Source organism: Columba livia, chromosome 20 (genome assembly GCF_036013475.1).
Source record: "Columba livia isolate bColLiv1 breed racing homer chromosome 20, bColLiv1.pat.W.v2, whole genome shotgun sequence".
Lineage (NCBI taxonomy): Eukaryota > Metazoa > Chordata > Aves > Columbiformes > Columbidae > Columba > Columba livia.
The window spans coordinates 5,056,420-5,074,719 of NC_088621.1; the positions used below are offsets into that span (position 1 = coordinate 5,056,420).

Sequence of the window (18,300 nt, forward strand, 5' to 3'; positions counted from 1 at the left end):
GCGTCGCGGTCCTCCGCCCGCCAGGTGGTGCCCTCCTCCCGCCGCCCCTTCCCGCCCCCGTCACTCGCCAATGGGCGCGACGCGCTGCCGGCAGCGGGCGGGTCGCTGCTGAGGGGAGTGGAGGAGGCCGCGGGCTGGGCCCGGCGAGCCCTGATCCTCTGCTGTCCCCTCCGCTCTCCTCTCCGCTCTTCTCGTCACTGTCCCCTCCGCCGTCCTTGACTGCAACTCTGGTGGCGGCGGTGAGGAAATGGAGGCTGCGGAGCCGGACGTGAGGGAGCTGAGGTGAGCGGTCAGGGGCGGCTCCGGCGTGAGGCGCGGGTCTGAGGGCGGCTTTTGTGAGGAGGGGAGAAAAGTAGCTAAGGCGTTACGTAATTAGCTCAGAATTAGCGCGATTGTGTTTCTGCTTATTAACAGGGAGTTATACTAATTGGCGATGTTACGTAGTCGTATGGAATAGAGAAGAAAAGCTGATTTTCTGATTTGCGAGCGTCGGGACTGGAGGCGTTTCAGGGAGGCTTATTGAGTATTGTTTGGGTCCTTGGGGCTTTCCAGAGACCTACTTACGGTTAATGAGGGCAAGACCTACTGTGCTTGCTATTAATGTGTCCCGTGCCTCAAACTCCCCACATGTCGGGTAGAGGAGGAAACTTAGATAAATGTCTGGCTTCTGCTGTTATGATGTTTTGATGTTGCGTTTTGACGTTGCATCTTCACGTTGTGTCTTGTGTGGCAGTAAGTTGCAGTGTCACACCCTGTGGGCTCGGTTCACTAGAGAAATCTACTTAAAGGGTGGTTGAGTAGTTGTCTATAACAGGAAAAATTAGAAAAAAGCCAAACGTGAGCATTTGCTCGAAGATCTTAAAAGTCATCTTAATGCAGTATTATAAATAGTATAAAATTTTTTGCTATTGAATCATTTTAGGGATCAGCAACACTAAGTAATGTCTTTAGTAGTTTGCTGGTGTTTAGGAATGTTTTTACAGAATATGCCCTTGCGACTGTACTCTGGTGCTGAGAGTTCAGAGACAGCTGGAGCAGAATCCTCCTCCCTTTGGTGAAGGCTTCGTGAAATCAGATGGAAGTTGATGTTGCTCTGGTCCCCGCTCCTTGTGCGGCCTTGGGGGATGTTGGGAGCATCAGTAAACCTCTGCGGCTGCACAATGCTGTGGATTATTTGCTTGGCGGGTGCATGTATATTCCTCATTAGTAAGTTTTTTTCCTGCAGACATAGCCACAACCTACAATGAAACTGAATTATGAGGATGTTCTTAATTTTTAGAAGTATTTTTTTCTTTTAGTGTCAATTCTGTCACTGCAGGCTTTCCTGGTTTATTAGTAGTGTGGATACTGGGTATTTGGGGAATTTAATTTCTGTTAGTAATGACTGATGACTTCAATATTATTTCAGTTTTGTTTAATCATACAATTGTCTTATGAAATTTGTAACTGGAGAGGCTCCCCAAGTGACACGTCTCTGATGGCAAAATTAGACCTACAGCATGCATACCTTTCTTTTTTTGTCCTCCCTCCTGGAAATTTGCTGTAGAATAGCTTTTCGCTGACTTCAATGTGGTCTTACAAAGATAAGCTGTTGATGAGAGAAATTATGGATCATTGAATTACTCTGGTATGCAAGACCACTTTCCAGCTCTTCCACATACCTTGTGTGTCACCTTGAGCACATATTTTATTGGCCTTAATAATGGGGGTGTTTAGATTCACAACTTAACTGCCATTGTTTATAGCGTCCTTATAGGACTTTAAGATAGATTGAAAATTAACATCTTACTGTTTTTTAAGTATGTCTGACATGTAACAAGACTGGTGATAAAGTGAACCCGTTTTTAGAAGCTCTGATATTGAAATTACCATCTTATAAAAAAACAATAGACGGGTCCTGTGGCATGTAAATGTTGCAGTAGCTTTGCTTGTCTTTGGTCAGAACTGTGTATTTGTATGTTTGGGAGCTGGAGATTATATTTTTACTAGCCCACAGGTGGAGGCACATGATTGATTCAAATCAACAATAAATTCTTTTAAATCTCGAGCTTATAGAATTAACCACATTAAATCTACTATGAAGAAACAATTCACTGTGTGAGGTAGGATGTAATTGCAGGTTTTGTAACAATCCCATGAGCGTGGTGGTAGTGCTACAGTTTTTTTCAGCGTTGCTGCATCTACATTTGTCCTTTGGCATTAGAAGCAATGCTGAGTTTCACACCAGTGAAAACTTGATCTAGAAGACCCTTAGCCACCTGTTTCTTTTATACTTAGGATTTTAATGGGCTGGTCCTTCAGAGTGTAGTTATTTCTTTTGAGCAAATGGCATCCTTCAGTAGCGAAGATGCATTTCAAGATTCAGCAGCCGTCTCCCTAAACGATTTAGAAAACCTGCACAACTTCCGCAGCCGTTCGGCAAGTTTCAGCAGCACAGGGTCCAGTGGCCGCTTGCAACTCCGCCAACGAGTAGCCCAGCTCATGGCTTGTGTAGAGGACATCAGCTCGGATGATGAGATTCATGAAGAAGTTTCTCGCACTCTAGATGAAGCTTTCCTTATCTGGGGGAAAAAGCTGAAGGATAAGTGGCAAGAATTCAGGTTTTGTTCCATCTAGTTGATTTGTTTTGTGTATGCATGTGGGTTTTTTTTTAGGTTTTGGGGATTTTTTTAATGCTAGTTAATAAATAGGTTTCTGATGCATGAAACGGACAGAAAATCTTTGTTTTCTGTAGGCAGGAATACTGTGGGGAAATTAGATGCTCTTAGGGTTGGTTACCTCTTCATATTTCAACTTTAGCATAGATTTGGTGTGATTTTTGTTTCTTTGTAGACTACACATAGTTACCTGGAATGTGGGCACAGCTTCTCCACCTCCTGATGTCAGTAGTTTACTTCAGCTCAATTCAGTGGGACCAACTGTGGACATGTATGTTATAGGGTAAGTATATATTAGAGAACTTGATTTGTAAGTTAATTGTGAAACCACCAAGTCTCAACAGCTTTCTGTCTGTTTTCGGAGGACTGTGCTATGGGAATCACTGCCTAGGAGGTGGTTTAACGTTATTGCTAACAGAAGGTGAAGACTAGAGTCTTCATAATGGCCATAATAATAATCTGCTATCATGTTTTCCAGACTTTCTTGAAATTTAAAGACCTGACAGTCAGGTTATTTGTCATAACATATCTTGAATCTAACATTGTCTTAAATTCTCTCATCAAGTGTATCCAAGCTCCTTTAACTTTGCTTTTTCTCAGTGATAGATTTGTTAGATTTGTGGATGGGTTAAACTGCTTGTAAGTGAGAAACTGAATGACAAGAAATTTCTCACGCTGAGAGAGGTTTGTTAGGATGTTGTGGTCTGTGCTCTGAAAAGGTTATATGAATTCTGTCAGAACCAAGTGATACAATGTGAGTAATCTTGATGTATTCAGCTTACAGGAGGTGAACTCCAGAATCACAAACTTTCTGTCTGACTTGGCATTTGATGATCCATGGAGCATTTTTTTCATGACTGTATTGGCTCCCTTGGGATATATCAAGGTAATTGTTTACATGTCTTAAGTGTTACAGCAGTGAAGGAAAATGTCTTTCCCAGCTTCGTGCAATATTGGCAACTGTATCGTGATGCTTCTAATGCAGGCTGCCAAAGTAGTTCTCTAGTTTTAATCATATCTATATTAAAATATTGCTCATAAAAGTATTCAGCTCAACCCACCTACAGGTACTTAGATTTGAAAGCTCTGAACAAACCCCAGGTTCCAGTGTGAGTTGGGGAATGACCTATTAGAGAGCAGCGTAGGGGAAAGGGACCTGGGGGTCCTGGTGGACAGCAGGGTGACCATGAGCCAGCACTGGGCCCTTGTGGCCAGGAAGGCCAATGGCATCTTGGGGTGTATTAGAAGGGGGGCGGTTAGTAGGTCCAGAGAAGTTCTCCTTTCCCTCTACTCTGCCCTGGTGAGACCACATCTGGAATATTGTGTCCAGTTCTGGGCCCCTCAGTTCCAGAAGGACAGGGAACTGCTGGAGAGAGTCCAGCGCAGGGCAACAAAGATGCTGAAGGGAGTGGAGCATCTCCCGTGTGAGGAAAGGCTGAGGGAGCTGGGGCTCTGGAGCTGGAGAAGAGGAGACTGAGGGGTGACCTCATTAATGTTTACAGATATCTAAAGGGTGAGTGTCACAAGGATGGAGCCAGGCTCTTCTCGGTGACAGCCAATGATAGAACAAGAGGTAATGGGTTCAAACTGGAACACAAGAGGTTCCACTTAAATTTGAGAAGAAACTTCTTCTCAGTGAGGGTGACAGACACTGGCCCAGGCTGCCCAGGGAGGTTGTGGAGTCTCCTACTCTGGAGACATTCAAACCCGCCTGGACACCTTCCTGTGTAACCTCATCTGGGTGTTCCTGCTCCAGCAGGGGGATTGGACTAGCTGATCTTTTGAGGTCCCTTCCGATCCCTGACATTCTGTCATTCTGTGATGTGTTTTCCTGAAGACTTGATTTTTGATTGGAGATCTAGAACATTGTATAATAGCTTAAATTACAAGATTTTTGGTAGTATTTGGAGCATAAGATCAGCTAAAGTACTGACTGTTTTAATAATGCAAACACTAAAAATAGGAAGATATCCTGAATTTCTCTAATAAAGAGATACTACAAGCCTTTTGAGTGTTGTATTGTTTTATCAAATCGAGCATTATTTCAGAGTGATTTTTCTGCAAGGATTGCATTATCTTTATGCTAATCAGACTTAGTAGTTGTGCCATTCCTTTAACTGTAATTAAATAAAACAAAGGACCCATTGGGAATTATAAAAAGGAAAAAAAAAAACATCCTTCATTCTTTTGTATGTTATTGCTGATAAACATTCAAAATCTGGCTGTGGGCTGACATTCAGGCCCTGTAGACAGACAGAAAGAACTCCTAGTGCTATGCATGGTTGATTTTGAATTCTAATTTATAAATGTGGCACTTCGGACGAGCTAATGAATGGATGCTGCCACCTAATGGTTTTCAGCAGGACTTGATTAGCTCTAGTAATAAGAAGGGACTGTCAGGCCAGGTCAAAATCAGCACAGGCAGTGACCATTCTGTCTTTCGTCTCTTTTCCAGCTCTCGTCCGTTCGCATGCAGGGGTTACTGCTGCTGATCTTTGTGAAGCACGTCCACCTTCCCTTCATACGAGACATTCACACCCAGTACACGCGCACAGGCCTCTATGGATACTGGGTAAGGACGGATCTGAGACTCGATCCTTCTGGTTACTTCTGCCTTGGTGGTGGGTGCCTCTCAGTGGTTTCATGGTGGGAGAGAGGATATATGGTTTACTTAAAAATTAGTAAACGGACAGTGAGATTCACTTGTTTGAACCTTGCATGCAAGCGTGCAGCACAGACCATAATTTTACCAGCTTATTTGCTGCTATACAACAGCTTACATAGGAAGAAATTGTATTCATTTAAATCTAAACAGCAATATTTAAAATGTATAGGTGGTGGTAATAGTTACATTTGCAGGTGTTGACTGGAAATGTAACTTTAGAAAATGTTGTTAATCTTCGGTACCAGGGGAACAAAGGAGGAGTCACTGTTCGCATGTCCCTCTACGGTCATACAATGTGTTTCATGAACTGCCACTTGCCTGCTCACATGGAGAACGCAGAACAGCGAGTGGATGACTTTGAGAAAATTCTGGAAATGCAGTTTGAAGGAGAGAATATTCCAAGTACCTTGGATCATGAGTGAGTTGTTCAGACCCTATTCTGTCTGTATTGTTTTATCTGTTATATGGTAAAGTCATGCACTGAAGAGTTTTGGTGTTTTCATCCATTGTTTTTATTTTAAATCTCTTTTCACCCTTGACCCAGAATCCTGGGAGAAAAAGATAACCTGAAAGATTGAGGTCTATTTTGCAAGACTGTTCTCTTCCAGTCTTAAATTACGTTAAATTTGTTAGCGTACGTACTGCACAGCTCTGGTTCCTTAATTCTGAAGGAATCATTTATATGTTCCATTGTTTTCATGTGCTGGAGTCTAAATATGGGTTGAAAAAAACATTGATAGAACACCCAATATGTATCCCTGCTTTGCTAAGGCCCTAAACCAGAGCTCTGAGTTAGTGGATTAACATAACCAGTTGGTGCATAGGTCATGAATTTTGTCAATTACTTTACCTACTGTTAAAGTTTAATTTTAGATGTGTCTGTAATAGAGATGTAAGTCATTAGAAGACTCAGGATAAGTTAATACCCAGGCAGTAATGAGCAAACATAAGAATGCAAGGGACTTAATTTACTATTTCAAGTCTTTTTTTTTTTTTTTTTTATTTAAGTGTTCTCTTCTGGTTTGGAGATCTAAATTTCCGAATAGCAGATTATGGGATTCATTTTGTCCGAGAATCAATAAATAACAAACGTTACAATCTCTTGTGGGAAAAGGACCAGGTATGTTGTCTTAATCTGTTTGGGGTTTTTTTTTTGGTTGGTTTGTTTTATTTTGTTTTTAATGCATACAAATACAACAGTAGTTACCATTACCTCTTGAGTTTCTAATTCCTGTTAAAGAACACAAATTCAGAGTGGTCATGAAGAGGAGCAGATCCAGCTGTTCAGTCTCTCACTTCTCAGTCATAAGCCCCAAATAATTGCCAACATTTTCTGCTTTTGTTTAGTTTCTTACTCATTTGCAATTCTCATGTTTGACTGAAGCTTTCTTTGAGCTTCATGGCTTGTGAATTGTTCCATGCTGTAATTTCTCCTCCTTCTTATTTCTCCCAAGAATGATTTTTAAGAGGAACTTATTATAGAATTTGTTTTGAGTAAATTGCTACAAAACTTTTAAACTGATCGTGTCGGGATTTCTGGCAATAACAAAGAGGCACTTCTGCATTTACTTTTCCAAGTATGTTGTACCGACCGAGATGTGAAATTCTACTCGAAGATGCTTTCTCAGCTCCTTTCCCAATTATTCTTTACATTCTGATTTTTAAATATAATCTTTAAAAGATATTTTTTTTTTAATTTCTGCAGTTAAACATGGCAAAAAAGGAGGAAGCATTTCTTCAGGAATTCATAGAGGGTCCTCTGCAGTTTAAACCCACCTACAAGTTTGACCTTTATTCAGATGTGTATGATACAAGGTAAAAGCATAACGAGGAGTTTAGACACAGAATATTGGAGTGAATGCAGTGCTTGATTAAGTATCACTTTAGTAAGCAAACCTGAATTTCCTGAATTTACCAGTTAACTGGGGCTGTTGCACTATTCTATTAGACTCCTTCAGTCGTCACATCTGAATAAATGAATATTTCTGACTGAAGAAGCCTCAGTCTGCAGACTGCATGGGGGAAGCAGTGAAACAGCCCAGCTTTCTTTTTGGAAAGACTAGATTAAGAGAATAAACCAGCGCTTGTTTAAGTCACTTCTTATTTTGTTCTGTAATACTACAAGTGCCCATTGGTTCCCAGAAATGAGCAAAAGGAAAAAAGTAATTGCAATTTTTGTTTTCCTTCTTTGTTTAAGCCTTCTGTTTGATACTGCTGGTATTTGAAAATAAATGTAAATGTGTCTTTATAAATTATTTTATGTTGAAAATGGAGTAGCTTAAGTTTCCAAAGTTTTTCTCTGATACTAAAGTTTGTTGTTAAGTGTTAGTCTTATGTTTTGACAGATGGATAAGTTCTTGTCCAAACAGGGCCTTTGTACTGACCTTTTTCTTTACTTCCAGAGAACAGAAGTCCCTGTTTTGGTTTAAGTAAGAAGAAAACTTTCTGGATTTCATAGATTTGTAAATATTTCAGAATCAAAACAATGCTCCTGCTGAGCTTTTGATTTGATTTTTATGAAATATTTGAAAATCAGATGACAACTGATTTTCTTCAGGGATTTTCTGAACCTGTCTGAAAGCTGTAGTGTTATCTGCTCTGCTGTTGCACTTCATGTTCATTTGTTTATGCATGTGGATCCAAAGACATGAGCGTGAAGACATGAAATGGCACCAGTAATAAGCCCAGCTAACAAAAAATACGTATAATAATCCAAACCTAGACATTGTAAGAATTATTCATAGCCTAATAGTCTGTACTGGCTCCTTTAAAGGACAAAAAGTATGCTTATGCATACTGTGTGCATTCTGTTGTTGTTAAAGCTAGCAGAAGTATATTGGTTGGATGCAGGGTCATCAATAGACCTCAAGGCAAGCACCCTTGAAAAGTGTGCTTTATATGATGCACATAGTATTTTGTTATCTCTGATACTTTCTCAGGGTGGATTTTGAGGTTTTGTTTCCCATCTAATATGCCGTTTTCTCTAAAATAGTGAGTGTATTAACTCAAGCTGTTCTTTTGGTATTTTCTTGCACAGCAGAGCAGACATATGGCAGCTCATAAAGATTTCTGTCGGTTTATATATTTACTGGAGTAAGTGGGATACAGCCCTTTAGTCATTTAAAATCTTTACACCTTATTAAAGATGCATCAGACTTGGATATGGGAAAGGGTAAACCAAAAGTACCTTGAATATTGAACTAAATGGCATTTCCAGTTTATGATGATTTTGATAATCAAATTTATTAAACTGACAGTTTTCCTTACACATCCTGCTCATTAACTTTTATAATTCAATCCAGTCCATTCTAATTCCTCTTCCATAGGGTATGATCTTTTCTCCATTTCAATCTGAAGGAATACATCCATACAGAGAGTTACACAGAATCACAGAATGTTAGGGATTGGAAGGGACCTTGAAAGCTCATCCAGTCCATTCCCCCTGCCGGAGCAGGAACACCTAGATGAGGTTACACAGGAAGGTGTCCAGGTGGGTTTTGAATGTCTCCAGTGTAGGAGACTCCAGAACCTCCCTGGGCAGCCTGGTCCAGTGTCTGTCACCCTTACTGAGAAGAAGTTTCTTGCTCCCTCAGCCTTTCCTCATAAGGTAGATGCTCCACTCCATCATCTTTGCCCTGCACTGGACTCTCTCCAGCAGTTCCCTGTCCTTCTGGAACTGAGGGGCCCAGAACTGGACACAATATTCCAGATGTGGTCTCACCAGGGCAGAGTAGAGGGGCAGGAGAACCTCTCTCGACCTACTAACCCCCCCTGCTTCTAATGCACCCCAGGATGCCATTCATTGGCCTTCCTGGCCACAAAGGCCCAGTGCTGGCTCATGGTCATCCTGCTGTCCACCAGGACCCCCAGGTCCCTTTCCCCTACACTGCTCTCTAATAGGTCGTTCCCCAACTTACACTGGAACCTGGGGTTGTTCCTGCCCAGATTCAAGACTCTACACTTGCCCTTGTTATATTTCATTACATTTTTCCCTGCCCAGCTCTCCAGCCTGTCCAGGTCTCTGGATGGCAGCACAGATTCCAGTGTCAGCCGCTCCTCCCAGCTTGGTGTCATCAGCAAACTTGCTGATAGTGCACTCTATTCCCTCGTCCAAATCATTGATGAATATATTGAATAATACCGGCCCCAGCACTGACCCCTGAGGCACTGCACTAGATACAGGCCTCCAAGTGGACTCCGTCCCATTGACCACGACTCTCTGGCTTCTTCCCTTCAGCCAGTTCGCAGTCCACCTCACTACCCGGTCATCCAAACCACGCTCCCTCAGCTTAGCTGTAAGGATGCTGTAGCAGACTTGCTCTTAAGTCTTCCTTCCACTACAGAGAGAACTACAAAAGGCTCATGTCTTCTGTTGTTATTGATATGGTATAAAAGGAAACTCTGAAATCTGGTGACAGTTTGATGTTCAGCATAGTTGGAGGCACAGCTTTCTTGATTATGGAATTTTTACTACATCTTACTTAACTTTTCTCAGAATAACTATACATTTGATGTATATCAAATGTTGCTCTATTATCTCAGTGTTCTTGCATGTTTTTATGGAGCGTTTTAGGAGAAAGTATCATTTCCTGTATGAAGCCAACTAACCCATTGAAATTCCCTTCTCCCCTTCATTTTACTCCTCTTTCAGAAACCTGAGAAACTTTTATGTGGTAAATGGAGTTGAGTTCAAATTAAGGAAACCTTGGTTGTAAAACATTGAACAGAGTTGTAAAATGAAGCTTGGATGTGATCGCCTTCTTCTATTAATATGTATCTGACAGTCTTTCACCTTTGAGTAGATTTTGCACAGTATTCTTAGCTTTTGGCAACTGTTCTTCTCATTTCACTTCTATCTTACACTTTTGCAGTGAGAAGAAAAGAAAGCCAGCATGGACTGATAGAATTCTTTGGAGGGTGAAAAATCTCTGCAAGCATGCAGCAAAAGAAGGCGAATTCTCTGAAGAAGAACAGACGATTTCTGTTACTTTGAATAATTATATCAGTCACATGAGCTATGGCATCAGTGATCACAAACCTGTTACAGGAACTTTTGGGCTTGAGGTGCTGTCCCAGTTATGTTAAGAAAAAGTTTGTTTTACTAAGTCTTGCTTTACAGAAAGTCATAGGCCTTGTGTTTCATTCTGTTTATAGTGAAGGCAGCAAATTGCTTTAATGTTATTTCCATACAGTTAAAAATCATACAGCAGGTGTGGCAGAGAATAACTTGGAAAGAATAAATGAAAGAATGGCAGCCTTGACTTACTTTAAATTCTGTTTTTTTGCCTAGTTGAAGCCCCTTGTGTCAAATCCTTTGGTCACGCTGCATCCGGAGGGTGAGTGGAGCACAGAACATGATGTTCTAATCAGCTATTCTGCAGTGCCTGAATTCCAAAGCAGTGCTTGGGACTGGATTGGACTCTTCAAGGTAACGTTACTGCCTCGAGGCTCTTTAACAAAGATGGTGAATATGACTGGAGGGGGTAGCTGACAGTCTTCTGCCGTAGGACATCATGATTCTTGCTGGTGCAAAACTCTTTGATATAGTTGCGTATCCTTGCCTCACATTAGTTTCTGCTGCTGACAGTTTGGTTGCGTAGCATGCAAGCAGTTTTGAGCTCTTTAAATTAAAAAAAAATTAAACCAAATTATTTGTGCTTGCCCCCACAGTGTTTTGATCGTAAAAATGAAGTGTTTTAGTTACTTCAGTGAAGTAGTAAACATCTCTCTCACAGCTTTCAGTTTTCCATGTAGTGTGATTTTTGTTTCCTTCAGAAGGCTGATAGTTTGTGTCTTTCTTTGCAGGTGGCTTTCAGGCATGTGAACGACTATGTTACGTATGCTTGGGTAGAAGATGATGAAATTTCTTCTAACGAAGACAGTAAACAAGTAAGCCAACTATATTTCTTTCTAATCTGGGGCAGAGTCTAGTTGGAGGCTGTATCTAGTGGAGTGCCTCAAGGGTCAGTACTGGGGCCTATATTATTCAATATATTAATCAATGATTTGGAAGAGGGAATAGAGTGTACTATCAGCAAGTTTGCTGATGACACGAAGCTGGGAGGAGTGGCTTGCCAGCCCTTGCCAGCCTGCTCCTTAATTTTCACCCACAGACTCTCAACTCGCTCCTCATCGGTGCCTGAACAATACTCAATACATTGTAGTTGCTCTCTCACATAAAGAGCAACTTCACGACCACAGCTGGCTGGCCTGTCTTCCCTGAAAAGGACATAGCCACCCATGACCACATTCCAGTCATGTGTGCTATCCCACCATGTCTCCGTAATTACCACTAGATCATAATCTCCTGCCCTAACACAGGTTTCTAACTCCTCCTGCTTATTCCCCATGCTGCATGCATTGGTGTACTGGCATTTCAGAGAGCGAGCTGAGCGTGCCGATTTCACCCCAGGGGTATGGGAGGCCTCCCAGCCTTCATGAACTCTAGAGTGATGCCCTACTGATGCAAGCCCAGCTACAACCCCATCCCGCTTCGAGTCTAGTTTAAAGCTCTCCAAATGAGGCCTGCTAGTTCCTGTCCCAGAATCCTTTTGCCCCTGAGAGATAAACCTTTCCCACGTATGACTGTTTGGACTGGTGTTTTGTAAAACCAGCCGTTGTCAAAGAACCCAAAGCCCTGCCTGTAGCACCAGTCCTGTAGCCAATTGTTTACAGACTGAATTTTTCTATTCCCTCCCATATCATCACCCAAAACTGGAAGGAGGGAAGAGAAAATCACTTGAGCCCCAGACTTTTTTACCATCTGTCCCAAGGCCTTGAAATCTTTTTTCAGTCCCCTCAGACTGCAGGATGCAGCTTCCTCCCCATCTGTCTGGAAGATCAGCAGTGAGTAGCAGTCGGTTGGGTGCACCAGGTTGGGGAGCGTCCTGGTGATGTCCCAGGACGGTGTGAGGCTGGTAGCGGCCCCCCGGCACGCCGGGCCCGGGGCTTCTTGGAGTCGGGTTGCTTGGGAATGCAGCCCAAAGCGGGTGCTAAACTCCATCTAAGGCTAAATACAGGCCAGGAAATTGCCCATTGCCTATTCTTATTTGTGCTGACAGGTTTACATGAGTGCTGCAGAAATACCTGATATGGGAGGAGAATTTTTGCTTTGTTATTACAGCAAAAATTTGCAGTCAATAGTTGGTATCAGCCAGCCTTTTCAGGTAATGTATTTGGAAGCTTTGATTTATGTTTATGTAATTTTTATTTCTTTTGCTTTCACATGCATCTGAATGTAAGTGTGTGCAGCTGTGTTAATTCTGGGGCAAGTGGCCGCAGAAGTAATTGCAAAAAGCATACGTTCTGGCTAACATCCCATAAAATAATTTGCTGATATGCTAAAAGACTCTGAGTAGCCACTTTTGCAACATGTTGTAGTGAAATAAGACAGGTTTATCTCTCTCAGCTTTCATTTTTGGAATGTCAGGCTCTGTCAGTTAGGTCCCTAGTTTCTGTAAAGATGAGAACTCAAATGCTGCCAAGTTTCTGACAGATTGTGAGTTCTTTGTGCTTTATTCTGTGGTGGATCTGCACAGAAGTGTTTCCTGTGTACTTAGCCATTTGAATTTGGGAAAGACAAGACAGCTGGAACTCAAGTTATTTGTTTAACAGGCTTCTTTGCCTAATTTCTGAAAGGGTGACTTAACCCACACAGGCCAGCTGAAGTGACCGAGCATTGCTGCTTCTAAACAAGCACTTTTTGCCAAAATAATTTTGTTTGTGTGTAATATTCCATGCTGTCATGGCTGTGCTAATACGTTACAGAATGATTGAAATGGAAGTTCTCCATTGTTGTTGGATGAAAGGGTTTTAGAAGACGGTGAAACTCTGTTAGCTTAGGGGATGCACTTAATGAAAGTTACTGGGCTGGTTGGTATATCTCAGTGATACTGTACATATTTTTCTTGGTGAGAAAGACTGCAGAGTCCAGTATTTCTGTTGTCTCTGAGCTTAATATTCACTACAAACTCTGCAGGATGGTTGTCAGTTCTATGTGGATACAACACATCATATGTTTTGCATGACAGTTAATGTTTCCATATGAGTTAAATGTTTTTTTACTAGTTTTTTTTAGTTCATAATTGCTGCATAGTTGCATCACTTCAAATTTTCTCAGTTTCTACCAAGTATGTAAGACATCTTTATATAATGGTGTATTGATAGTATAGAGCAACAGTGTTTCTGAATGTGTTAATTTGTTTTTAAACTACTTTTTTCTAGATTCAGCCTAACAGAACATTAATAGAAAAGGATCTGACGCAGGAAGACAACAGTTGGATGCAGACACCTGACAATCTGGAAACACATAATGAGTTCTGAAGGCAGAAAGGGCATTTAGTGGTCCTAAGTCAGGAGTCAGATGATCCTTTATGTCTTAGTGATTATAAGCTTTTACTCTTAGAAGATGGAGTAAGACAGTGCAAGTAAGACAGGTAGGATTGTTCAGAAACTTTGTAAGCTCATAGAAGATAATTTATTGTGGAAACAGATATTTTTATTCTTATGGAGAGAGAAACTCTCTTGCACTGGATGAGAACTGTAAAAATAGCATTTAATGAATGGTGTATGTTTTAAGGTGATAGACATTTCTAATGCAATGATGTAACGTAAGCTGCGATCTGCAATAGATTTTTAGGATTGCTTCTTTTTTTTTGTAGAGGATATTTTATTTACAATACTATATTTACTATACTGTAGCCACTTAGTCACTGATTTCCAAATTTTGAGTTTAAATGAAGTTATTTTAAAAAGTATTTATTAGATATAGCTATTTATCCTTTTTTAAAATTGTATTTGACTTTCAAATCATAGAATCATTCTGGTTGGAAGAGACCCTCAAGATCATTGAGTCCAGTTATTAACCTGACTCTGGCACTAAACCATGTCCCTAAGAACCTAATTACCTTTTGGAAAACACATGTGGCAACAAGTCACATTAAAACAAAATCTTAGGAGCATGTATATATTTCCTTTGGTAGTAGACCCTTTTCTTCATGCCTTACTGATAACCATTTGGAGGATTTTTCATTTCTGACTTTTCCAGATTGAGATACATTTAGTAAACCACATTTTTCCTGATTTTTAAAATTTATTCTTCTTTTATAAAACAGTTTAGCAATTTGCCTATTGTGTTTCTCCCTCTGATTTTAAAAAGGTAAAATAAAAACACTTGTATAGTAGTCCCTGGCTCAGAGTTAATGAGCATCCCACAATTTCTGAAGTAAATTGCTTAATTTGAGAAATGCTTTAGCATAGGTGAGCAGACCATGGTTCATGAAGCACTTGTTGAAAATGAGCTAATGATCATGGTGCTAATCCAGATTGCTTTCTGTTGTTGTATTGAATTTGGAAAACTAAACCCAAATTTAAGTACTTCCCTGATACCATCCTGTCACATAATTGCTACACTTAATACAGAGACGATATGTATTATAAATGGGGAATTTCAGTGCAACAGATTCTTTCTTATGGCAGAACCTGTGCTATCAAAATTGTAAATCTCTTCCATTTATAGCAATTGGTCAGCAGAATTTCTGGTTTTCTAGAGGTGCTTAGACCTTAATGTATCCTGTGCACTTGAGGGTGGAAATAGGATAAAAGAAACATGATGTACCTTGAAAAACCTGAAAGGTAGTTAGCTTCAGAAATGGTTTTGTTTCTTGAGGAAATGGAGATGTTTGGAAAAGATGGGAAGAGGCACCAGCATTCCTCAGAATCCCAGACTGCAGTGCCAGAAAAGCGCAGTCGTAAGTCTCCCGTGCTCTAGACACACAGCTGTGAGCTCCCTACTGTGTGTGGTAAGTAAAGTTAGTTACTCATCACTGGAATGTTGGTTATGGATAGAAAAGAGAAAATTTGATTTAGGTGGAAGAGCAAAGCAAAGGATGTTGGTGTGTTTATGCTGGAATATCGCTTCAGAACTGAGTGGCTTCTTTTTTTGCTCTTTTTCTCAAAGTCTTAGTTTTTTTCAGAATTCTTTTGAGATAGAAAGTTAACACCTTGATATGTCATTTGTTTTGCAGTTATTTGCTTATATCAGTCACTGTATAAAATCTTCTGGGGTCCAGGCATCTTTGTATACTGTGGAAATGATAACATAGGTTAACTGGTTAGATAGTTGCCATGTGGGTTTTAAGAACACTTAGCCTCTGTAGAGTTTATTTAGTTGCATCTCAGCTTATTTTGGTGTTGGGAACTGTTTCCAGTCGTGAGTAGTGAGGGCAGGTTCGGAGGACACAGTGTTCATTGCATGGATTAAAACCGCCTCAAGGTTTACAGTTTGTACATTCCTATTACATTTGGAACAGTATTAGAGATATTTTTCACATTTGTATTAGTCTTACAGAATTTATTTTGCACTAAAGCTTTCAGATAGGTGACTTTTGCTGGCAATTAGGACATCAGACAAATCCGTATTCCATTGCAAAGAGCCTGCAGTTCTTGAGTTGTACTCGGTTTCTGATTTTACTCGTGTAACTATTACCATACTCCATGCGGGGAGATTCCGTGGGGAGCTCAAAGAACAGTGGCCTTTGAATTCCAGACCACAGCTGGCGATTTATTGTGGACCAAGATCCAGTTTCTTCTAATCAGGGTGCATCTGCTGTTCATGAGCAGCTCAGAGGGGGAGCCATACAGCCGCCTTACATGGGCAAGAAACTCAAGATCCTTAATGTTGTGTGAGCTGATAAACCCTCTCAATCACGGGACATAGAAGCTGCATTTTGTAAACTAATCCTTTGAACCAAGGACTTCACTGAAAATGCCCACAGCAGCTGTGATCGAATCTGCTGGTGTGTTAGTAGGATGCTGCACAGAACTGTACACTTAAGCATTATGCACACAGTAGCACTTTTGTTTACTACTGTTACCTATGGTAGCTTTTCAGACTCTTCTTTGACTTGAAATGATGCAATTTCTGATGAAATTTATATTTCTTAAAACACCTTTAATTGGATGTTATAATCACTGGAAATGTTTTTATACTCATGTGTCTTCTTTTCATGTACCACTAAAATAAATCCTGGCAGTGAAGTGTTCTACATGGCTTCTGTTAATTTGACAACAAAGACATTGGTTTGGGTGGGAAGGATGACTTTGTACATAGTAACGTTTCTCCAAGGAACTTTGGTCATGTTTAATGCACAGATACGATGGTATTTTAGAACAGAAATATGTCAGTGATAACATATGCAATAGGGATTTGAACAGCAAAAAACGTCAAGGACAAATACAATTTTTCTTTTTGGACAAAGCAGGCTTAGTTATTTTTTCTTCTATTTAAGTGAATCCAGTATTAAATGGACTTCTGTTTTGGATTTTCTGTCCCCTCTCCCCTATTAAGGAGGTTTTGACATTTTCCTTGTAAAAATGCTCAAGCCACTTAAATCGCTTTCTTAATTTTTAAGAACAGGTTCTTCTAATTTCACTTTTTTCACACTGTGAATTGAGGTGTCTTATTTTGTCTTTGTGAAAGATCTGCTACATTATCTTCTGTGTTATAAATTTTGTATGTTTTAATATCAAAGAATTTCCATCAAATGGTAACTTTTCATAATTCCCTGCTATTACAGAATTTATTTTAAAGTAGGAAATATGTCCACCAAGGAACGTTGTCCAGTATAGTCTTATTTAACTTCCATATATTTCTGATTCCTAGCTAACCTCAGGATGTGCAGGGTATCGTTGCACACAGATAGTACAGCTCTGTGTAAACAGGAAATATTTCTAAGATGTCTTGCGTGTTTGTTAGACCCTAAAAATACGTTCTGATAAAGACTATTGTTTCTACTACCACTACTTCCTTCTCTGCTCTTGGACACTAAGTGACACTTAGATGAACTTGTCTTAATTAATATACTGCAGTGGAAAGGCCAGTTGAACAAGGCTGGATTTAGGTTTTCCTTGAGAGAGGAAACGATACCTTTTTTGAGAACTCTGCATTACTAACAGGAATATTTCCGATGGCCCTTTCTGACCTTGGATATGGGGATTCACTATTCAAAAGTGATTGAAATGAAGCAATTTCTTTTGCAATAGCAAGATACCGAGCTCACAGAAAGTTCCTGGTACTCATCACTGCATGAATACCTCTGTTATTTAGCATTATAACTCATGCGTTAAGCAGATAATATCCTAGTTTCCTTACACCTGATTTTTCTTTATACCAATCCTGAAAGAGAATGGAGAAAAAGATTTTTGGAGGCATCACGATGGACAGCTTGTTCTCTTTGATCTTTAACTCTCTTTTCAGGTGCAAGCTCAAACGTTAGAGCTGTGTAGTACCCGGTAGTGCAGTGTAAGCTGTTGTTTGTGTTCAGCCAAGGCAGCAGCACTCACCACCTGATGGATCCATGTCTTACACGTTGAGTTACTCTGGGAAGTGATCTCCTCAGAACTACAGTGAACTTGTCTGCTTAATTGCTTCAACTTAAGAAAAGTCATGAATCTGTGTGTGTACATCCCACCTCTTGTATTAGAGTGGAACTGCCATCTTCCCCTTTCAAGGTCTCTGCAATGAAAAGAACATCTCATATGTGCAATCTGGAAAGTAGCAAAAAACCTGTGTGGGAGGACGTGAAGCACAGGTTGGAAGGATCCAAGGATTCCTTTTCACTAAAGGAAAACTGTGAAGTGGGGAAGTATGAGATCTGGGAATGCAAACTGGTGAGAGGAGAGGAAATGCAGAGGTGCGGGAAGAATTCGGAAAACAAGAATTTACTGGCACCGCAGAAAGAAGAAAAATACAATAGCAAACATTTTAACCTGTTAACTGTACTTTGTTTGAAACTGACCGTTATCAAACACAGACATCAGCCGAGTAGGGAATGTTTCAGCATTGTTTATCAAATACAAGCTTTATTGTAGCTGTGATTTTACAGCATAGTGCTTGGTCTTGGGAGAGCCCACGCTATGTTCCTCTCTTCCCTCTTCTATTTTGTTCTCATATATTTTTTTCTTCAGCCTCTTTCTGCT

At 40.4% G+C, this 18,300-nt stretch overlaps 1 protein-coding gene across 4 annotated transcripts; it reads left to right on the forward strand.

Moving 5' to 3' along the window:
- Positions 1-63: 63 nt before the first annotated feature.
- Positions 64-16,367, forward strand: INPP5K (inositol polyphosphate-5-phosphatase K). 4 transcript variants are annotated; one of them, XM_065036426.1, is made up of 13 exons: positions 64-282; positions 2,833-2,940; positions 3,435-3,543; positions 5,113-5,229; positions 5,568-5,740; positions 6,331-6,442; positions 7,028-7,137; positions 7,725-7,751; positions 10,194-10,386; positions 10,613-10,750; positions 11,128-11,211; positions 12,384-12,488; positions 13,546-16,367. In XM_065036426.1, exons 1-13 carry the CDS (start codon positions 248-250, stop codon positions 13,642-13,644), a joined length of 1,410 nt encoding a protein of 469 aa, XP_064892498.1. In that variant the 5' UTR covers positions 64-247; the 3' UTR covers positions 13,645-16,367. The 4 variants fall into 4 exon arrangements, with proteins under 4 accessions (XP_064892498.1, XP_064892499.1, XP_021142740.1 ...); XM_021287065.2 differs by lacking the exon at positions 64-282 and adding an exon at positions 1,333-2,600; XM_065036427.1 differs by lacking the exon at positions 7,725-7,751.
- The last annotated feature ends 1,933 nt before the right edge of the window (positions 16,368-18,300 follow it).